A 24,248-nucleotide genomic window follows, 5' to 3' on the forward strand; every position below is an offset into this window, starting at 1 on the left:
TCGCTAATGACTCTGTCTCGACCCATTTGGAGAAGTAGTCTACCGCCACAAGTAAAAACTTCCGTTGCTTGGTCGTCATAGGGAAAGGTCCCACAATATTCATACCCCACTGATCGAACGGGTAGGACACTGTAGACGCCTTCATCTCCTCAGTGTGCCAGTGGGTGGAGTTGTGATATTTTTGACAGGAAAGGCAGGTGGAAACGGTCCAAGCGGCATCTTCCTGGAGGGTCGGCCAAAAGTACCCGGCTAGCAGAATCTTCCTTGCCAACGAGCGACCGCCCGGGTGTCCTCCACAGGACCCTTGATCCACTTCTTTTAGTATATAGTCCGCGTCCTCCGAGCTGACGCATTTTAACAATGGTCGAGAGAATGCCTTCTTATAGAGCTGATCCCCGATGAGGGTGAACCGACCGGCTTTTCTTCTTATCGACTGGGCCTCTTCCTAATCGGATGGTGTAGCTCCCGTTCACAAAAATTCCATTAAGGCCGTCCTCCAGTCGCTTGGGAACGTGAGACCCTCCATCCTATCAATGTGAGCCACTAAGGCTACATGCTTAATCGTTTGTTGGATGACGATCGGCGTTATTGAACTTGCAAGTTTGGCCAATTCATCCGCCGCCTGGTTCTCTGCTCGAGGGATCTTTTGTATTACAACCTCGCAGAAGTTGGTTTTGAGCTTTTCGAAAGCCTCCACATAGAGCCTGAGTCTGGGGTTGTTTATCTCGAAAGATCCTAAGAGCTGCTGAGCAGCGAGCAGAGAGTCTGAGTAGATCATTACTCGGCTCGCTCCCACGTGCCGAGCGGCCTGTAATCCCGCTATGAGGGCTTCATATTCTGCTTCATTATTGGTTGCTCGACAGTCCAGCCGAACGGACAAATGCATCCGCTCTTGTTGAGGGGAGATTAATAGGATACCAATACCGCTCCCGAACCGAGTGGATGACCCGTCCACATATACTCTCCATAAAGCTTTGGTTCGGGATTTTGTACTTCGATGATGAAATCCGCTAGTGATTGCGCCTTAATGGTCGTGCGGGGTTGGTACTGGATATTGAATTCACTAAGTTCGGTTGTCGACTTAATCAGCCACCCGGATGCCTCCAGGTTGAGAACTCTCCCTAGAGGGTTGTTCGACATGACGATTATCGTGTGTGCGAGGAAATAAGGTCGAAGCCTCCGGGCGGCGAGGACTAGCGCAAAGGCAAGCTTTTCGAGACCGCTGTAGCGGGACTCAGCATCTTTTAGAATGAAACTCAGGAAATACACGGGTTGTTCTTCGTCGTCCTGTCGTACCAACGCCGAGTCTACGGCATGCTCGGTCGAGGAAAAGTAGATGCGGAGTGGCTCGCCGATGTTGGGCTTGGCTAGTACAGGCAAAGAGTTTAGATAATCCTTTAACTCCTCAAACGTCCGGTCGCATTTTCCATCCCACTGGAATTTGGTGGCTCGGCACAGAATCTTGAAGAAAGGCAAGCTCCAATCGACCGATTTGGAGATGAACCTCGACAACACCGTTATCTGACCGGTAAGGCGTTGCACCTCCCTCAAGTTTCTGGGAGGCGGCATGTCCTACAACGCTTTCACTTTGCTGGGATTCGCCTCTATGCCTCGCTCGGTAACGATATACCCCAGGAAGCGACCGCTCTTCGCTCCGAACAGACACTTTTGGGGGTTTAGTTTGACTCCATATGTCCTCAGCATCTGGAAGGTTTCCTTATATCTGCACAAAGGTTGGCCGCTCAAATTGATTTAATAAGTATGTCATCTATATATAACTCCAGGTTTCGCCCGATCTGCTTTCAGAACACCTTGTTCATGAGCCGCTGGTATGTGGCACCGGCGTTCTTCAGTCCGAACGACATTACGTTGTAGCAGAAAGTGTCGTCCGCCGTAATGAAGCTCACTTTTTCCTGGTCTTCCCGGACGAGCGGCACTTGATGGTAACCCTGATAGGCATCCAGCATGCATATCAGCTCGCACCCAGCGGTTGAGTCCACCATCTGATCAATTCGGGACAGCGGGTAAAAGTCTTTTGGGCACGCCTATTCAAATCTTGGAAGTCGATGCAGACCCTCCACTTATTGTCCGGCTTGGAGACCAACACCACATTCGCAAGCCAACTTGGAAACTGCACCTCCCATATGTGACCGGCCTTCAGGAGTTTTTCGACTTCTGCTCAGATGATGACGTTCTGCTCCGCACTGAAGTCCCGCTTCCTCTGCTTAACGGGTCGGGTGTCCGACCGGACATGGAGCTCGTGCTGCGCAACGATTAGCGAGATGCCTGGTAGCTCGTGCGTTGACCATGCGAAGATGTCGTGGTTGCGCTGTAGGCACCTGATCAGCTCCTCCTTCGGGCCTGCTTCCAGGTCTGATGCAAAGAATGTGGTGGCCTTCGGTCGGCCATCCTGGATCTGCACCTCCTCCTTTTCTTCATAAACTAAGGTGGGAGGCTTTTCGGTTATGGTGTTTACCTCAAGGCGCGGCGCTTTCTGAACGGACTTTGCTTCAGCTCGAATCATCTCTACATAACATCGCCGGGCGGCCAGCTGATCTTCGCGGACTTCCCCCACCTTGTCATCTACAGGGAATTTGATCTTTTGCCAGAAAGTTGAGACGACCGCCCAGAACTCGTTGAGAGCCGGTTGTCCCAATATCACATTGTAGGCGGAGGGGGCATCGACCACGATGAAGCTAGTGGCCCACGTCCTTCGAAGTGGCTCCTCTCCTAGCGAGATGGCCAACCTGGTTTGCCCGACCGGCAGAACCTCATTGCCAGTAAATCCATACAATGGGGTTGTCATGGACAACAGTTCGGCTCGGTCGATTTACAGTTGATCGAACGCCTTCTTGAAAATAATGCTGACCGAGCTACCTGTATCAATGAATATGCGATGAATAGTATAATTTGTTATTACTGCTCGGATGATGAGTGTGTCGTCATGCGGCACTTTAACTCCTTCCAGGTCTCTGGGCCCAAAGCTGATCTCGGGGCCCTGTGCCAGCTCCTGACGTCTACTGCATGGATCTTTAGCTGTCGAGCGTGCGACTTTCTGGCCCGATTTGAGTCACCACCGGTTGGTCGGCCAGCGATGATGCTGATTTCGCCCCAAGCAATATTGCTTCTGTTCTCTTCCTCCCGGGCGGACGGTCTCCCTCGCTCCTGCGAGACTCAAGGATTGGCCCTCGACTGATGATGATGTTACCGTTCGGGGGACTCCCTAACCACCCATCGCCCGGTACTTTGGTGTCGGTGGCGTCGGTCGGGCAAAGGTGATCGATGTCGATAGCTTCTCAGCGCCAGGTGAGCAATCGGGCCGAGACTCCGACAATCACGGGTGTTGTGGGTTGCTGACTGGTGAAGCGAACAAAACATGGGAGTCCATACCTTTCCCTTTTGCTTGGGTCGATCGACTGCCACATGTTGGACGACATGCGCCCTTGTTTCCTGATGAGGGCACATTCCCTCAGCGCGGGGTCCTCTTGGTGGCTGGTTAGTGACCGGCGGCCTTCGCTCAGCCGGCATTGAAGGTTCGGACGGGGCTTCTTTCCTCCTGGCCGCCTGAGTTTCCTCCACGTTGATATATTCGTTTGCCTTCTTCAACATATGGTCGTAGTCGCGGGGCGGCTTTCGGATGAGAGAACGAAAGAAATCCCCATCGACTAAGCCCTGAGTGAAGGCATGCATCATTGTCTCGGATAAGACTGTCGGGATATCCATGGCCGCCTGGTTGAAACGCTAGATGTAGGCTCGGAGGCTCTCTCTCGGCCCTTGCTTCATGTAAAATAAGCTGACGTTGGTCTTCTGGTAGCGTCGGCTGCTGGTAAAGTGGTGGAGAAATGCCGCTCGGAAGTCCTTAAAGCTCTGAATTGATCCGTCCGGCAACCTCCGGAACTAACGTTGTGCGGAGCCAGACAGGGTGGTGAGGAAGATCCTGCATTTGACTTCGTCGGTGTATTAATGGAGAGTGGTGGCATTGTCGAACTTACCAAGGTGATCATCCGGATCGATTGTACCGTTGTACTCTCCGATCGCTAGAGGGGCATAATGTTTCGAGAGCGGGTCTTGTAGAATCGCCTCAGAGAACTGGCGATTGATCGGCTCGGGGGATAACTCAGTCCGAGGTGCCTTCCCCTTCCTGGCATCCCATACGGGGGCTTCATCGGATGATCCTTGGTTGGCTTGGGCCAGCTCGGATGGAGTTTGGAACAGGACCCGATGGAACGGAATAGGGACAGGCGGCACATCTCCTGGGGTGTCGGTCTGCCCCTTATTCTGTGCCCAAGTGGAGTATTGTTCCGATCGATCTTCTTGCGCCGCTCGGCCTCCTGATGCCGAGGTCGCCTGCCGTGCCAGCCACTCGACTAACGCTCTTTGCTGCTGCTGCTCTACGATTTTCGCTGCTCTTGCCTCGATAAGAGCGTCGAGCTCCTCTTGAGAAAGTGCCACGGTGTGCGGTCATCCAGTTCCTTCCATCTTCTCCTCTCGGATTCAGGTGTGTTCCCATAGACGGCGCCAATTTGATCATGTCCAAGAATCGAGTTAACAGATGTTAGTGACGTGGCGCTCGCTGTTGTCTTCAGGTGACCTCCGAGATGACGTGGACCTCCGGCGAACCTGTAACAAAGCCGGGCCGGGAAGGGATTTCCGGCGACGACCCTCCGACGCTCAAGTCAAGTACCAGCGTATTAGAGTAGAAGCAGAGTAACGAGACTGTAGCTATAGTGAATAATCTCGCATACCTCCGTCGAAGGCTGGGGTCCTTATATAGGATCCCTGGGAGGCGCGCGCATGCTTCTCGAGGTGTGCACGCTCCTCGAAGCATACCTTGGAATGGATGTGTCAGAAAAGCATGTCTGACGCCATACAGCAACCGTCCAAGCATATCTCTGATATGACAGTGGAAACTTCTCTCGTACGATTCTCTGTCCGGTCCGGCCGCCGGCCATGTCTGTCGACGACACATATCTCGAGAAGGATATTACCAACCACCCCTTTTATCCTCTTCTGAATCTTCTGTCGGTTGCTAGGCCGAGCAGGATGGCCGCTCAGCCATCCTGGCCTTCGGTGGTGTAAGCATATCGGACCGAGTGAGAAGACCGCTCGGTCACATACTCGGACGGGCCTGCAGTCTTAGTTGATCTATAGTTCAGCCGAGCGGGCAAGCCGCTCGACAGATCGGCTTAGGAGCGTCGGAAACCCGACCTGCAGTCGAGCTATCTTCGCGCCGGCCTGTGCGCTATCACCGCCGATCGACGAGGTGACCTTCCCGCTCGGCAAGGCTATTGGGCTGACCATCTTAACTTTGGCTTCCACGTGTCGTTGACCACTGTACGGTCGGGCCCCCTCCTTTACCACGGGATCAAACATGTTGATATTGTCTTTTAATAGTTGTAAATTTAAGGATCATCAAACTACTAAGTTGTTTTTTGTTTATTTATATTCACCAAATTGAGAGTTCTGTTATACACATAAGAAAATACATACTAAAACTTAAAATGAAATTATAATAAGAAAAAATTATTATTATGTAACTAATGATGTGGTCAATCATGATCTTGCATTCATGATTCATATTGTCCATATCATCTACTTTAGAAACATTTATATCTAATCTCTTTAGTCACTTTAAGGAAATTTAAATTGTTTTTATTTTGTCAAATTATTTAAGCATGGGTTCAATTTTAACCTTGACAATATACTAATTTGTTAAGAGAAATTTGAATCTTTTCATGTACATTGATTTTGTCACAAGTTGTGCTTATATGGATTCATCCTCACTATTACCCCTTTCGTTTCACATGACTTGTAGTGCAAGTGTGAACATCAACCTCGTCCTATGATAAATTGATATATTTTCTTATTTATTAGAAGAATTACCAAAAGAGAAGGAAATGAAGTCAAGAACAAAGTGCATCAATTTCTTACACATTCAAAAAGCATCCAAATCAAAACAGTTAGCAAGAACCATTGTGCAAAATCTATAAAGCAATTATTCCCTACCTTTGAATACGACCCAAGTATGTCAGATTCTCCAATGATCAAGCACCTACTACATATACGGAATCTTCTACTATTGGTTGTCGGCTCCCTAGAGGTTGCTAGACAACCTAGCAGAGTGGTTTGCTCAAAATGGCGGGGTGGCTTAGGCATATGACTTTTTTAGACATCCTAGTCCTAAGAAGACATGGATCCGAACAGTGTGGAAGGCCTACTTACAGCCGAGTCATGTAGTCACACTTTGGTACAGAGGCATCTTCCCACAAGAGACAAGATTACATAGAGGATCAACGATTTATTTTGCTATAGACAGGTACCGAAGTCGCAGGAGTATTTATTCTTCGAGTGCCCCTTATTATGGAGTTATTGAAGAGAATTCGGGATTGGTTACACATGCAGCAGGAGATGTCTACCTACAGGAGGACATTGAGAATCTTCGGGAGATATTATCGTGGGAGTCGAATGTTGACAAAGGCCCAACAGCTTGCCTTGTCCTCTTTGGTCCACTATGTGTGGAGAGCAAGAAATAGTATTTTCTTTGATGAGGTAGATTTTTAGAAGTGTGAAAATTTATATATTTCGGTCTTAAGAGTGTACTCTAATCTAACACTATCAATCATGAACCACAACTAAAGTCCACTTATTGTACGCTTTGTCGACAATATATATAAAACTTTACTTATCCAAAAAAAAGAATACGACCCAAGAAAAGAAAAGATGATGGCAAATTGTCTTGAGTTGAATTCTTCTCAATGGAGAACAATTCAAACAAGGAAAATACATTGATTTGAATTTCATGTTTTGATTTTGAATTGTAATTAAATTTAATAATTGTTAGTAGTTTAATGGGATCATTATCTTTCCAATTAATGGAACTTCTTTCCTAGTTTGAATAGGGTTGAGTCTATAAAAGTACTATCATCTTTATGTATTAATCAAGTTAATAAAATTTTACCTTACCAATTTTTTATATGAGATCTCTTATTCCATGTATGAGAAAGATAGTTATCCTCATATTTTTATCAATTTCTTCTGAATTTTTTATGTGAGTTTCGGCTCAATTTGGTATTTTATCATACCTCTTACATGATATATAGGACAGATAACAACACTCAAATATCAATTTACAATTAAACACAATACTAAAAACACTATTAACTTTATAATTTATGATACCTCTACCACCTCAAGCTCAAACATAGATACTATCTCCATTCACCTAATTATATAAAACTAGAAAGTTCTTACAAATAAAAGCCAAAAACTTAACATGGTCATTAAAATGGAAACATAAGCCAAATTTTAGAATACATGGAAGGGCATGTAGGCAACAAAAAAAAAATCACCTTCAATCAGTACACCAATAAGGAGAGACGATAAAAAGAGAAAAGATGATGTGAGACTAGGAGATAAATCTATTGACTGAGCTTCTTCTTGCAATGGCACATGTGGTAGCACATGATGAACAAATGGAAGGGGCAAAAGAAAACACTCGACAAGGTATTGGGATGAAGTTGGAACCAGAGGAAGAGATAAAGTTCTAAGCGGCAAATATTTCAAGAGGGTTTCTCCTTAAAGTGGTGCACAAAGCAGTAAGCAATTGATCGAAGACAGTAGCAGTAAGCATAGAAAGAAAGATGAGGACTTTGCAAATAGTAGGAAAACGAAGAAACATAGACATAAGAAACAAAAGGGAGAAGAAGAAAGGAACTTAGTGGTAAAATATAGAAGTAGATATAGAAGAAGCAGAAGGAATGGATGAATCCCCCTCTCCCAAGACGCTATGTTTTTTTGCTCTACAACAGAGCAAGAGAGAAAACCTTGGAGGGAGGAGAGAAGTGTATCAAAACTTGACTCACTGCAAAATTCAGTTGAGAGATATGCACAAGAGACCCTCACTGGAGAACAAAGAAGGCAATGTGTGGATCCAGAAGTTATTTTGGTAGGGAGTTAAAGATTGTTGTATGATAAATAAATAACCTCCCCAATTCACAAATGTCAAACAAATAAGAAACAATTACGTGGAGAGCCAAAGTACTATATTTAAAAGAAAAATTGGAACACAAATTCTAATACCATGGGTCATAAGTTGATCAGCAAGAGCCTTCCACCAAGTTGATGAATAATCTTTCCCAAGCCCATGAAAGGGAAGCTTGTCAAAATTGTTTTCAACTATTTTCTTACTCTGGAAATGATAATGTAAAGAAAGTAAGATTATACATAAAAATGTTTTTCTTTGTAACAATTCAAAGACAAGTATAAAGAGATTATGCATAGAGGAACACAAAATCAAAAAATATGATGCATTGACAAATCCTTGATTATATTCTCATATAGTAAACAAGCGCACATGGTTAGAATTAAAGTGAAACATCAATTTATGATGACCTCATAGAAGTGGCATGCCAAAATTTTCTCTCCACAATAGACCGAGTATGTCATGAATCTTTAGGTGAGATATGATTAGTTGTACAAAGTCCAAATTTGAGGAATTTAAATTAAATTCTTCAGTTAAAAGAGCATATGAAGTTTATCATTTATACAAGTTATAATCAACCAGTTAGGGAACCAATTTGTTGAGCAATGGACAGCTCACTTGGACTCTTCGGCATCCCTTCTATACCTATGTTAGAGCCTACACTTAGACCACCTACACTTAGACCACCTACACTCAGACTAGCCACTTGACATTTGTAGTGATCGGGTGCACAATGTCTTAGAAATATCTATGCCAGGCACTTGGATCCACATTTGTACAGGATGCTTATTCCCGACTATTGACAGCAAAGACAAATAGACTAGATATCTTCATTTTCAATTGGCATGGTTGATCTATTTATGCAAAATCCAACAATTCTATTGAGAAGCTATGTCAATAACTTTAATATCTCAAAGGAATCTCCAAGTCAATGTGAAACTATGTCTATAAATGAAATGGACATCTTGGCAACCAAACCAGGACAAGGGTAGAAAATAGAGATTGAAATCAAGATATTCCCTTGGATATCATATATTCATGGGTTGCTTCTCCACTTCAAAGGACCTAAAGAGAAAGTGTGATTATTGAATCCATTATAAAATTGCTTGCCATGCTTGGAGTATTTGTTGGTTCAAGAGTTTCAATGATAATTCTAATTCAAGGGGATAAACACCTTCTTAAAATCTACCTATGCAATCACATACCCTCTTCCTACCTTTCAAAATTTTGAAGAAATGTATTTTCTAGTTTTTCATAAACTATTCATGAGCTTTGTTCATGAACATTAATGTGTTGAAGTCACTAATGTTGAAGTCACTAATGTTCAAGCATGTTATATATAAATATATATATAGATATAGATATAGATATATTATCTCAAATGAATATAAACTGAGTGAGTATCAGCCTTGTTCACAAACAATTTATTCATTTTGGTACTTGCTTAGAAAGTCTATAAGTGAAGATACAAAGGATAGAGCAAGCAAAGTCAATTAAAGCCTACAAGACAAACCATAGCCAAGTGTATATCACTCTCTTATGATAAGAATTATATAATGCATAAAGTATCTGCATTGCCTCTTCTTGACATTGGAGAGGTGGTAAGGGTGGACACGCAGTGGCACACTATCTACAACACCTCTAATATAAAAGAAGTAAGCTTACTGATCTTATCATTGATTGGCAGTGTGACTACAACAAGTTTAATATTTGTTGAGGACTTAGATGCCATATTGTAATAATGCAAGGAAGTAACTATAAAATGAAATAAGATAGCATATGCACGTAGGTAGATGAGTAAATCAACCCTAATAATTTCTCATGATATTAAAGTCCAAGTATCATCATCTCCATCATGTTGACTAAGCATGATCTTCGTCGTCATTGATCTATCATGCTGCCTCTAGACACAAATCGAGAACAAAGCGGACATGTTATTGTATCGATGTGACTCCACACTCAACATTTCCTCGTCTGGCGTCTTCTTCTTGTTATCACATTGTGGCCTCACCTATAGATCCCCAAACACATACTCTACGCTGAGGAGATCTGCTAACTCACATAACACATTCTCTGAGTCACAAATCACCACACTCGGTTCCAAAGATTCACACTATTTGTTCCTACTGCCAAACTTGTGCCACTTAATCCCCTACTGTCATTGCATCCTTACTGGAAGTTGCTTCATTCAAAGTGAGTTTCTCCTCGGCCCCTATGAGCTTTATTCATTTACTGGCCAATTTTTCTTTGGATATGGATTTGCTAGTTGTCCCTACAATATCTTCTTCAACTCCTAAAATTTGTGGAATCAGAGTCTCTTCCTCAAGCTTCTCTTTCAAAAACATCCTAAGATGTGGAACTAGCTCTCCCCTAAGTCTGAGAGACTGCAAGTATCATCTAAAATCTGGTTCGTAGGTCAACTTTGACTAGAACACTTAACAAAGACTTAAGATTTCTAAGTCAAATAAAGCTGTTAGAGAAGATTGATGTCCAATTGCTTGCCCTTCTTTGGCAAGCAATCAGCTCTACTCTGGTGAGCATCTTTAATGATTTTTTTTCTCATGCTACGATGTTTTTTCTCATGCTATGATTTTTTTCTCTCATGCTGCGAGATTGTAGATTAGGGATCTTTCTCATGCTTCTGAGATGATTGGACTTCCAACTTCATAATTCAACACAAAGCTGACCACACATATTGGTTGCTCTTAGATCTTTGCTACTAACTTCTAAAATCTACACAAGGACACTTCAGATGCTCAAGTTATGCAAAATCATACTGATGAGATGCCAATAATTATATTCCTTCATACTGTGCGCTGTGAACTTGCACTCATGAAAACTCAAACTCTTAAAACACTTTCATTCCTTGTTCAATGCCTACAAAAGGATGTCACAAGTTTCTATGTAATATTTAAAATGCCCCTGATTATAGAAATTATTATGCAACTAATTGATTTATGTAGCAGTTCTATTTTAAATTGAGGAAAAATCAGTTCAATTGAATCCTTTTGTCATTGCTTTTGAGGCTTACAATTTCCGTTTAAATTAGTTTTCTTTTGACTCAAGATTGGGTTAATTTGGAACTAGTTTGGTTGAGATACAACTATACCAAAAACAAATCATATTCTGTTTCAATTCAGTCTAGTTTTGATCTTTTCAAAAAGAGCTCTAGGGACATAATTGAAGTTTAGAACTGCCCCCCCCCCCCCCCCCCCCGGCGGCAACCTGATGGTCAGTGAAAGTAAAAGTGAATGTGAGAGGACTGTTCAGATCTTGGAGGATCTCGAGCAGGCTTGTGCTTTGGAGTTTGGAGCAGATGCAAAGATCACTTGTACTTAATGGAGTTTGCCTATAAAAACGACTTATATTCATCTATTATTCAGATGGCACCTTCTGAAGTATAATATAGAGAGCTTGCAGATCCTAGTACTTTGGGATGTGGTCGGTGACGGCAACCAGTACAGAAAGAAGGAAAATTGGTATGTGTTTGGGCACACGTTGTTGATGGTTCAAAGAGACAACAAAAGGTTTGCGGTAGTAGGCATCGGAGCTAGAGTTTGTTGAGGATAATCATGTGTTCCTTTATATTTTCTTTTCTAATGGTGTGAAGTGGTTTGGACTCAAGGGGAAATTGGCTCCTGTAGGTTTTAGAGGATGTTGGCTCAGCGAACTATTGACTCATATTGCCTCCTTCGGTTGACGTGCATGATGTATTTCATCTAATGATGCTCCAAAGTATGTGCCATGTTCAAAGCATGTTTGAAGAGTTTGTACTGGGGAAATTGGCTCCTGTAGTTTTTAGAGGATGTTGGCTCAGCGAACTATTGACTCATATTGCCTCCTTCGGTTGACGTGCATGATGTATTTCATCTATTGATGCTCCAAAGTATATGCCATGTCCAAAGCATGTTTGAAGAGTTTGCCAGTACGATTTCAGCTTGATGTCTCTTATATTGAGCAGCCTATACATACTTTGAATGGAAAGAGCACCAACTCCAAAAAACAAGACAATGAAATTAGTAAAAGTCATGTGGTAACATCATTCGGATTTTGAAGCCACTTAGGAGTAAAATATGTGAGATTTATGTCCTGTCCTCATCTATTTGTTGCAAGTGATTAAATTTGGAAAGCAAATTTTCAATGAATATACTTGAAATTTTTTTTCAAATTTAAATACTTGTGATTTGTTTGTGAAATAGTTGGACACTATAAATAGTAAGAATTAACTCTGCAATTTATTGAAGCTTTTGGTGAATTTTAGTTTGTGTTAATAAATTTCATGTAGTTTAGAATTGATTTATTGGGGGATGTGTTACAGATAAAAATGGGTCAAATTTAGCCTTGATCTAGTTTATTTCAAAGTCAAATGGAGAGGTCGGGTTGCAAGCTCATGAGTGAGATTTTTTCCACTTAAGTTATTATTATAATTGGACAAGAAGAGGTTGAACGTCTCTATTTTCTTTGTTGTGGATAGGAAGAGAAATCAAAAGTACATCTCATACTGGGCCAACCTCTACCTTCCTCTTCTCTAGGATTTGCTATTCCGTCCCAAGCCATCCCTTCCCTGCATCAAACTCCTCTCCTTTTCCGGCAAATGGCGGCATCGCTTCAAATGGAAGGATTTGGGGAAGCTTAGAGTAGTGACATTTCCCTTGATCTTGGGCAATAAATACAAGGGTCAATAGGACAATAGGATGTATCTAGGGAAGAAAATTGGCAAAATTCAAAAGGGTGCCCCAAATTATACAAATCATCAAAAAGGCACCCCTTTTAAAAAATAAATAAATAAATCAAAAGGACACCCCATTAGATGTTTTATCTCCAAAATACCCTATTGATAGTTGCTACAATGTATAGCAACTATTCGGTAGTTACTACAACGTGTAGCTATTGTTGTAGACGAGCAAAGCCGAGCTGTTTGATAAGGTAACCGAGCCGAACCTAAAATGATCGTTGAAATAATTGTTCAAACTTAGCTTGGTTTCTTTTTTATCAGCTTGAGCTTGGTTCAAGTTTGACCTAAGTGTAGTTCGTTTAGATGTTATCGAGCTCTCAATTCAAGTTTGTTTGATTAGTTGAAACTTTTATATTTTAAGCTTATTTGGTTTGTTATCGAGTTTAATAATACAAATATATTTGTTCATTTTGAAAGTTTTTTTGTTTATTTATTATGTTAATAAGAGTTTCATTGATGAACATGTTCACGAACGTTGTTCCTGAATCACGACGAATGTTATTCACGAACGTTGTTCATGAATCACGACGAACGTTATTCATGAACATTGTTCACGAACTTTAACGAGCCAAACACACATGTGCTCAAGCTTGTTCGTTTAGTTTAATGAGTTATTCAAGTTTGTTCATTTAATTGATCTTATGTATATTGAACAAACATAAATAAACTCTTACCAAGTCGAACATCAAGTTTGTTCATGAGCGTTTGCTTCATTTACAACCCTACGTGTAGCAGCCTACTCGGTAGTTGCAACAACGTTGTTCCTTATTTCTAGAGTTATTGTAGTAGCTATAACTAGCTGCTACAATATGTAAAAGTTGCTCTATAACTGCTACAACTTGTAAAAGATACTAAGTAGCTAGTTAAAATGATTTTCATTAATTTAAAGTGATTTTGATGAAGCTTAAATAATTTTGACCAAGTTGGTTTCGAATATTTTAATATAATAGTATTCAAAGTTTAAAATTAGAGTTAAAGATTTTAAAATTTAGGATTTAGGCATAACATGTAGAAGTTACACGATAGCTAGTATAACGTGAAAAATAAACTATTAAAGTGTTCAGAATTTAGAATTTAGAATTTAGAATTTAGAATTTAAAATTTAAAATTCAAGATTTTAAAATTTAGCCACAGTGTAGAAGCTACTTGGTAGCTGTTACAACATGAAAAATTAACTATTTCACTAAAACCTTAAACCCTACATCATAAACTCTAAATACTATTATATAAAAATACTTTACCAACTTAGCCAAAATTATTTAAACTTCATTAAAATTATTTTAAATTGATTAAAATCACTTGAAAATTGTGGTAGCAACTATTAGATAGTTGCTACAATGTGTAGAAGTCACTAAGTAGCTTCTACAACACTACAATAATATTATATAAGTGTTACACGTTGTAGCAACTACCCAATAGCTTCTACACATTATAGTAACTAGTCGTAGCTGCTACAATAGCACGAAAATGGATTCTCGAGATAAAATATCTAGTAGCGAACCCTTTTGATGATTTGCTTAATTTGGGCGCCCTTTTATTGTTTACCTAAGAAAAATTGCTTCCTATCATGTAGAAGCAACAATTTCAATGGATTGTGGCGAGGTCAATGGGACATTATTCCCAATAATGGTCAAAAGAAAGATGATAGCATAGCGTATATTGAAACAATTAAGAATATATATAAAATATAATGACAAAAGTGAAGACTTCAGGCAAATTAAATGAAATATTTCTTATTAAGATAGGATTACATAAGAATCAACTCTAAATTCTTATCTTTTCACACTAATTATGAATAAATTTATTGGACGAATCCAAGGCATGTTATCATGGTACATACTGTTTGCAAATGACATTGTTTTAATCAATGAGATAAATGCTAAATTAGAATTTGGCAAAAAATACTAGAAGCAAAAAGTTTTAAGTTTAGTAAAGTAAAGAAAAAATATTTAAAATTTAAATTTAATAGTAATAGACATAACAAATCAATTGTTAAGATAGAAGACGACAACTTACAGCTTTAAGTATCTAAGATCATTTTTGTAAAAGGATAGAGGATTAATATAAATGTTTCATATAATATAGAAACAGAATGATTGAAATGGAGGAAGGCGGTAGGTGTTCTTTGTTATTGTAAAGTACCTCTATAACTTAAAAGTTTTACAAACGACAATTAGATTGCTATTTTAATGAAGCTAAATGTTAAACTATGAATCGAGCATATGAGAAAAAGAAAATAATAATAGAGATAGGGATGTTAACATAAATGTGTAGATATGTAAGAATGAATAGATAAGAAATGAAAGCAATAAAGAAAAAGTTGAGATTGCACCTATCGAGTAAAAATTATGAGTATATGTTTAAAATGGTATAAATATATACCTAGGCGACCGATAAATATTTCAATTAGGCGTTGTAAAACCATGATAAATACACATTAATCGAGGAAAAGGGAGATCAAATAAGACTTAGCAATAATAAAAAAAAAATTATTTAAAAATAGGTAACAATATAATAGGAGATCAAACCAAATGGCATAGGAGGATCTATATAATTGACCCCACTTAGTAGGTTAAAGTCTTGTTGTTGGCATTCTCTAAGATTTGTTTTTATGTAACAAGCTAAGCATGATAGATACTTATGCTCCAACTCAAAGGGAGTGTTGGAAAAATATGTTTTTTTCCATGTTGCCAAGTCTCGAGACTATTTCCACATTCCCTAGTTAGTTTAAAGTGTTTTAAAGTTGTTTAGTCATATATTTATCTAGTATTTAGGCAAGATGGTTATTTTGATGTTGATAAATAAGTTGTATTCTCTCAGAATATACAATCAAGTTTCTTTCTCTCGTATCTATGGTCTACCAAAAATTTTTTGAACAATCACCCCTACAAAATTGCCTAAGCCACATAGTTGCATCTCAAGAGGAAGAAGTTTAAGTGTCAACAACTTCACTTAAAGGTGGGTGTACTCTTGTTGATTCCAAAAAAAATTTGTGTGGCCTAACTAAAATCTATACAATTTTTTCTCAAGTTGTCCTTAAAAAAAGAATATAAAGTAGGTATTTACTAGCTATAAGGACAAAATGGTGAAAGATCAAGGTTCCTTCCAATGAATGGTCCATAAGCTCTTACATTCATTCAATTAACCTTATATTGTTTTACCTTCTTGAAGTTCTTATTGATAATTAATTTCTACATGTCATTGTAAAATAAGACGTGTAGTACTAATTATACCTAAAGCATTAACAAATTAACAAAAGTAATCAAGTGAACAATTAATTAACATTCAGAGATAATTATAAAAAATGTGTCAACAAATTTATCTGAACAAATCAGAATTAATTACTTCCTCCATGTTTTGGGGGATGATTGTACTCTTAATATGAACATTTATATTTAATTAAATGGAATATTGAAGAGCTAAAGTGTAGTTGAAGAGCTAAAGCATTATGATTAAAAAATATATAAATGGCTTGCTTGATGGGTATTAATATTTAGTTACACCTACTAGTGCTTTGATAATAAATGGTATATGCTTATCTTGCCACGCTTAGAACTCTGTCCCCATGCTCAACAAATAAAGTCAATTCAATGGAGCCTTTGGCCCATTTATTTCCTTATTCTATTTTGGACTCTATCCTCGCACTTAGCAAGTAAGCACGTTATGTTTTTGCCCATGTATTCCATTATTCTATTTGAACTCCATCTCATCATCTTTTACTATGAAGACAAGGCCCAATGGGTGTCTACTCTGCTAGATACCAACAATTTATCACCTTCTACATACAAGGCATACTAGAGAAACTATCCAAAATTAAATAATATGTCTACAATCACCACCAAAAACCTTGTATGAAAACTATGGTATAATATCAAAATGTAACTCATCAGTAGACTTCTCCCTACTTATGCAGCTCAGATAAGGTGAGTCTGTCACGATCTCCCAACCTGGTCTAACAAGGAGAGGGAGTAATAGCCTAAATAAAGAACCTTGATAAGGCACAGCTCTTAGCAAGCTTCTAAAATGCAGGAGATAGAAAACTGAAATACACATGAAGTAGAAAATATGATTGTTCATAGGTATAAAATGTCTTAAATGAATTATGTATTCTACACGACTAAACATCTTTTAGTGGAATTGATTGAGTTTTTTTGTAAGAACTTTATTGTTAATCGTGCTAAGCATACAACAATTCCAGGATAGTTGAGCAATCAGAAAGCTCCTCCTCACCTTGAAGTCAAATTCCAACATGTGGTAAAATTGTACCGTCAGTTGCATGGGAAGTCAACCACAGAGGCACGTTCAGGTTGTTAAGCATATGGCAGCTTACAATTATTATCATTTATAATACTAAAATGCTTTTGGGGAGTAACGCTGAATAATATATAATAAATACTGCAAATATTTACCCGAGATCCTCGAAGAATATCAACATGCATATTGATACCCCATCGACCACCACAAGATCTTATGGAAGACAACAACAAGAAGCTTTCTCTTGACAAGTTCCTTTCTTTTTTGGTTTTCGTACAATTATCACAGTTTCCTGCAACACAAAAGAAATAATAATGTTTTTATCATATCCCATGAAAATATCCTCCTAAACAAATGAATGGGAAGCAAGCATAAATCCATAAGACCCTTTAATTCACTGCACCAAACATTAACAATCATATAATCATGCCTTCTATCTAGTATGCCAAGAGTGGAAAATACAGTTGATATAACTCAAAACGAAGACTTTTCATCTGATGAAAAAGTTACTAAGACCATACCGCAGTCATCTGTATTCTCTTCTCCAAAATACTGCAACAAATACTTCCTGCGGCAAGTAGCCAACAAGCAATATTTTTCTGCTGCTGCTAGAGACATTTTAATTGCATTTCTTCTTTCCTGATTTGTCTAAAGCAAATTCTTGGGTGAGGACATCATACAAGTTGCAGAATACATGGTAAGCATTGATTAGCCTAAAACAAATAAACAATATTTCTATTCTAACAATTGCAGTTTAAATGTCCAATTTATAAATGGATTACACATACAGATTGTGCTTCACCGCAGTAGAAATCAACTTTGTAGAAATCACTTCTTGAGTAGTATAATAAGCAGACTGAGGCCAGGCCATCTCTACCGCACCTTCCACTTTCTTGATAGTATGATTCCAAATCCTTAGGGCATCCATAATGAATCACACATCTAATATTAGGTTTGTCAATACCCATACCAAAAGCAACAGTAGCAACCATTACTTGAATCTCATCTCCAATGAATGATCTGCAAGTTAGCTGTCATCAGAATTTTCATTCCTGAGAATAAAATTTAGTAAAGCAAAGCAATGGCTTTCTTATAACACAGCCTGAAGGACAAGCCCTGCAATTCTAGCTGCATTTTCCTTTTCTTTAAAAATTTTGAGGACACACAACATCATTCACTTGAATTGTCAGTTTTCATGGGCAAACCAAAGCATTATAAGTTTTTGGAAAAGAACCTAAGGGACATCTCCCGGTCATTACTTCCCATTTGACCATGATAGATACCAGCCTTGATTCCAGAATTCTGCAATGCTTTGTAAACCTAGAAAATAGAAAAACTATAAAAAATATGGCCATCCAGAACTGAAAGATAAGTTAAAAAGTATTAGAAAATGTTAAATTATGTGTCATCAATTAAGGGCTTGAACTTAAGAAGTGAATCTAGAATATCTTCCAAATGAACCAAGAGTAGCTTTTGCAATTAGAAAGCTCATTGAAGATTAATTCGAATGTTTCAAAAAAGCATACTAGAAAAATATATTAAAAACACCAGTTAGAGAAAAATATGATCACGAGAAAAAGTTGAGAAATAGATTTAAGAAAGGAAAATTAAACCTTCAGAGAATTAAATTGGATAGGCCACAAAATTGAATAGCCTTTTGGCATAAGAACAAACATCAATAACAAAAAGAGGCTAGGATATAAGGTAGAACCACATGGCAAAACTTGCAAACTGCCTAATGGGGAGAGGAAAACAGTCAAAAAAAGTTCTCGAGATCTGATTTGCACGAAAAACAATTGAGACTTAATCAATCACATCATCCAAAAATACAATAATAAGAGGCCACAGAATATATTAAGGCAAATAGTCAATCTAATGTACTGATCCATACAGTTACAAAAACTATGATATACAACCATCCGGTACTGTCAGTTTATAGTAGCCAAGGTACACGGGCCATACAATATTCTCATATCTAGATTTTATAAACGCTAATGTTAAGACAGGATACAATGCTACTTTACCAGCACTAGCTACAATCTAAAACTGATTTCTGTGACTAATTTATTATTCATTTTAGCCATATTTTCATTATTTTATTGTCAGTAATTAGTATGACAAATATTGTGTTGGAACCCCAAGGTTATTTTTGGTGTGATCAACCAAGTTAGGTTAGGTCCTGTTTTGGTTTAATCCCTGTGTCTAAGTGTGTACAGGAGCTTATGAGTACAGGAAGTCGAACGGAAGACGCAGCTAGCGAGAAGGATGGCACAGGAAGGGAGCCAACGGGCTCGGTGCGTGATAATGAGTGTTTTGGTGTAATATTTTGGCTCTTATTCTTGACTTTTTTACCTTCTCACATACTTAATTTGGTGTTTATACTATGTGTTGTGGGTAGGAACTTATTTTGGACTTAAATATAAATTTCCTACAATTATGGAATTTGATCGCATGTTTTTATTTTGGTTTTGTAGGAAATTCAAAGAGTCATGAATTAGGGTCGAACCGGATCGAATTTGACCTGATTTAGAAGTCAAACGGAGGAGATCAAGCTGAATCAGTGTGAACCATTGATCCATATCAGGAGAAATCTTGCCCCTTAAGTCAAATCAAGTGATCCAGCCTTCCATCTTGATTTAAAGCGATCTGGATCGTCCATAAAAATCATCTTCATCCAAAGAAGTAGAGCTCCAATTCAAACCCACTCTTAAAGCCCAATCTTGAAGCCCAATCTTAAAGCCCAATTTTCCTTCTCTTATTGGATTCGGATCCCTTTCCTTACCCAAACCCGAAACCCATTAAGAAACTTACCCCTTCTCCTCACGCGGACGGCATAGTGGCCGAATCCCATCTCTTGCGACTTTCTTCCTCGCGACAGGGCTAGGGCACGCGACACATCCACCTCTCCTTTCTTCCTCTTCTCTTCGGCCGATGGCCCTGCTTCTTCCCTTACCTTTACCGTCGCCGGCCGACCATCCACAATTCACTCTAGAAGCTTCTTGATTCCGAGCGGCGACGGCAGCGGCAACACAGGTGGAAGTTACAAGCAGTGGCGACAGATCCGATCATCCACCTTGCCGGAGGGGTTCTCCGGCAAGATCCTCCATCTTTCGGCAACCTTCCGAAGTTCCTCCACTTGGGGTTCAGGCGGCGGAGCAGAGGGAGGTCCGGCAGTCCATCACAGTCCGGCCAACTTCCAGCGAAGGGGTTCTTCGGTGGAAAATTCGTCTCATCATCATCGTGTCGAAGCGTGCAGCATTCCGACAATGAGCTACTGTTCACCGGAGTTCGGGTTTAATCGCCGGGTCTTTCGTGTGATGACGAAGGGTAGTCGTTGGAATCGGTAGTTAATGTGTGGATTGTGGTTTGGATAGTTAGAATTTTCTTGTCTAGTTAACTTAATTTAATTTGGTTCATTGTTGAAGTTTGCTTGTGTTGAAGTTCTTTCATTAAATGCTTGTATTGAATATGATTTTCCATGTTTGAATTGCACTTACTACACTTAATTAGCTTCACGCCTACAATGTGTTCGATGAATTGCTTCAACCAATAGTTAAGTTTATTTTGATGCATTTTAGTTTGGTTAATTCTTGCTTTGTTTTGTTCGTTCAATTTCGTTAAGTTCTAGCTTTGATTTAATGCAATTAGGTTAGGTTAAATTAGATGTTTTTAATACTTTAGGGTTCATTAAATGTTTTGCTTTACTTTAATTCATGTTGCCATTTATTTTCTGCAATTGTAGTTAGGTTAGACTTAGCTTTATTACTTGCATTGTCTTTTATTTACTACATTAGGTTTTATTTAATGCTTTGTCATTTCATTTCTTAGTTTAATTGTGTTGATAGTCAATCCATAACGTAGTGTGACAATGCGTTGTAGATTAATTATTCGCACTTAGTTAGATTTCATTCTAGCACTAGATTAGTTTCCTACTTGCTATGCTTTTCATTTGTTAGATTTAGAATTAAAATCCAAAACCTCCATTTCTATATTGAAAACCCCCAAAATAGAAATAACATACAATTCTAAGTTTATCACCTACCGTTACATTCGTTGGCGGACGACCCGAGTCATTTTTATACTACATTAGCGTATGAGGGGTTTGGTACTTCATTGTTTGATGCCCAATTCAAGACAAAATTGGGTCATAATTAGTGCGTCCGAAGGACGAGAGGGCTGCGGAAGAATACACCGGTGGATAAGAAGAACATACACGACATTCGAGGGACGAGAAGCCGAAGCGAAAGCCTGCTCGAGGAGAAGGCTGGAAATTGGGTTCAGGTGAGCTCTATTTCGGTTAGCCGCAATCACCCAGACGATCGGAACAGCAAGAGAACGAAAGGAGCTGGAGAACACTGCTGGAGGCGCCCTCAACAAGGTGTTGAAGGCACCTTTGAAACGAACCAACGTCTCCGCCACCTTCAGGCGGAGGGCGCCCTCCATAAGCATGGAGGGTGCCCTCTATACCGATGGAGGGCGCCCTCAACCTGGCCAAAATAGTCGTTCGCAGCGGATAAAGTTTTATCCGTTGCCGCCTCACTCGAGGCGCCCTCCAAACCCTTAGGAGGCGCCCTCGAGCTATGAATAGAATTTCCAGGAGCTATAAAAAAGCCTCTAGAGCTAGGAAATAGATGAACAATTCAAGCATCCATTTCCTATCAATAGTCTAAGCGTTCAAAGATTGTAAGAGGTTTCTCCGTCTACACGAAGGAGATTTTTTCTAGTGTGTCTACACGAAGAAGATTTTTTCTAGTGTTGTCATTGTCTTGGATTAATAACTACCCCGGTTGTAACCAAATAAAATTTCGAGTCTCTTTCTTTCAGTTTTTGTATTGTTTATTTTTATGTTATTGCTACTAATCTAATTTCAAAACTTGAGAAAGGTCTTTAGTTATTTTTCAGGCAAAACCCTCTCTAGTCGGCCTATCCGGACTTACAAGTGGTATCAGAGCTAAGGGCGCTTTAGGAGGACTAACCGCCGAACGAAGCACACGAGATGGTCAGATCAAGCATTCACCCACCAAAGTTCGAAGGGGACTTCGCCAATTGGAAAAAGAATATGAAGGTATTTTTCAAGACTGATTTTTTATTTAAACGGAACTTACTTCGCAACCAGATCAGCAACCTCTGATTAGAAGAAGACGAAACTATAGCACATCTTCACTCGAGGATTAAGGAACTAATCACCGGACTTTCGAATCTCGGAGAAAAGGTAAGCGACCGAGATTCGCTAAGGTACGCACTTAATGTCTTCCCTAAAAATAAAGAATGGGCATCATTAGTGGATGCCTATTATATCTCTAAAGACTTAGAATCTGTTACTTTAGATGAATTATTCTCTACTTTTGAAGTTCATGAAACAAGTTGTGCAGATTCAAAGAAGGAGAAAAAGCACAATGTTGCTTTTAAAGCAAAAATGAACGAACAAGAGTCAGAATCCTCCTTCGATGATGATGAAACAGCGCTGATGGTACGTAAGTTTAAAAAATTATTTAAATCTAAGCAATTTAATCAAGTGCAGGGTAGAAGAAGAAGAAAAATAAAATGCTACCACTGTGATGAAGAAGGGCATGTAAAAAACAACTACCCTAAATTGAAGAAGAATGACAAAGGTAAAGACAAGAAGCTCATTCAAACGAACAAACACAAGAAGACGACCACAAAGCAAGCTCGTCCGAAATGAACATCGAGAGCATCAATGAAACGGGAGCGTCAACAGAAGAAAGCAACAGTTTAGGGGGAGCTACGGACAACGAGATCGACAAGGTAAGTAAGGTACGATCTCTCCCACCTGACAAATTGTTTAAATTTATAAAATTATTAACTAAAGAATATTGCAACTTAGAAAAAGATAACATAGATTTGAAGATACAATTGTCCAAAGCATGTCCGCTAGATTTATATGATAATCTGAAAATAGAAAATGACAAATTGAAAATAGAAATAAAATATCTGAAAAATCGTGAATATTCATACAATGAAAATATTAGGAAGTATAGAAATTTGAATTGGTATCTTAGATTTCATAAGGGTCAAATTAGGAAAATTCCTAAAAGTTATGTACCCCCAAAATTTTTGATTAACCCTATAGGAAGGAACCTATATTGAGTTCCAAAAACTTGTATAAATTAAAAATGAAATTAGACTTAGGGCTTTCAGATAGAAGATTAAATATTTGAATTCATTAAGAAGCTTTGTCTAGAAGTGGTTGATGATCCAATAATCAAGAAGACCTAGTGTCTCGCCACAGCCTGGAAGCAAATTTCTGAATTGAATATTTAATTGACAAATTGATAAATATAAAATAGTTAATTTAAATGCTTTCAATTTTTTTGTCAATGGTTTAACATTTAAAATATTTTTTTTACTTAACTTGCAAACTTCACTTAGAATTTTAAAAAAAAAAATAATTACAAGTTTCATTTAAAAATTTTATTTTTTTTCCTTGTTAAAACTTTTTTTTTAACCTTAGATTTTATTGAGTACCCCAATTTTTGTGTGATCAAAGGGCGAGAAGGGAAGATTAAGTCTAGGGGAGGTAATTCAAAAAACTTAAATTTTGAATATCTTTGCAACTTTATTTACTTAGTATTGCAATTTTATTATTTTTACCTTATGATTGTTTTACGCTAACTTAACTTAGGTTGCTCACATAAAAAAAAAGGAGAGATTGTTGGAACCCCAAGGTTGTTTTTGACGTGATCAACCAAGTTAGGTTAGGTTCTATTTTGGTTTAATCTCTGTGTCTAAGTGTGCAGAAGCTTAGGAGCACAGGAAGTCGAGTGGAAGACGCAGCTAGCGAGAAGGACGGCACGGGAAGGGAGCCGACAGGCTCGATGCGTCCGAGGGACGAGAGGGCTATGGAAGAATATACCGGTGGACGAGAAGAACGTACACGACGTTCGAGTGAAAAAAAATCGTAACGGAAGCCTACTCGAGGAGAAGACCGGAAATTGAGTTCGGGTGAGCCCTATTTCGGTTGGCCACAATCACCCAGGCGATCGGAGCAGCAGGAAAGCGAAAGGAGCTAGAGAACACTGCTGGAGGGGCCCTCAATAAGGTGTTGAAGGTGCCTCCGAAGCGAGCCAACGCCTCCGCTACCTTCAGGCGGAGGGCGCCCTCCATAAGCATGGAAGGTGCCCTCCATACGGCATGGAAGGCCCCTTCCATGCCTATGGAGGGCACCCTCGACTTGGCCAAAATAGCCATTCGCGGCGGATAAAGTTTTATCCGCTGCCACCTCGCTTGAGGCGCCCTCCAAACCCTTGGGAGGCGCAC

The 24,248-nt window shown here is 39.3% G+C and overlaps 1 protein-coding gene across 4 annotated transcripts in view; it reads right to left on the minus strand.

The window, feature by feature from the left end:
* LOC121980425 (ATP-dependent DNA helicase RecQ-like) overlaps nt 1-24,248 on the minus strand; it is a 104,649-nt gene that overhangs the window by 37,492 nt on the left and 42,909 nt on the right. For 3 of the 4 annotated variants that reach the window (XM_042532456.1, XM_042532458.1, XM_042532459.1), the window contains exons 8-12: nt 18,205-18,290; nt 17,759-17,990; nt 17,492-17,618; nt 17,126-17,262; nt 8,080-8,188 (exon numbers count right to left, since the gene is read on the minus strand). In XM_042532456.1, coding sequence (XP_042388390.1) covers nt 8,080-8,188; nt 17,126-17,262; nt 17,492-17,618; nt 17,759-17,990; nt 18,205-18,290 — 691 coding nt within the window. The remainder of the gene's footprint in view (nt 1-8,079; nt 8,189-17,125; nt 17,263-17,491; nt 17,619-17,758; nt 17,991-18,204; nt 18,291-24,248) is intronic. The other variant, XM_042532457.1, reaches the window with a different exon arrangement.

Source organism: Zingiber officinale, chromosome 5A, assembly GCF_018446385.1.
Source record: "Zingiber officinale cultivar Zhangliang chromosome 5A, Zo_v1.1, whole genome shotgun sequence".
Taxonomy (NCBI): Eukaryota; Viridiplantae; Streptophyta; class Magnoliopsida; order Zingiberales; family Zingiberaceae; genus Zingiber; species Zingiber officinale.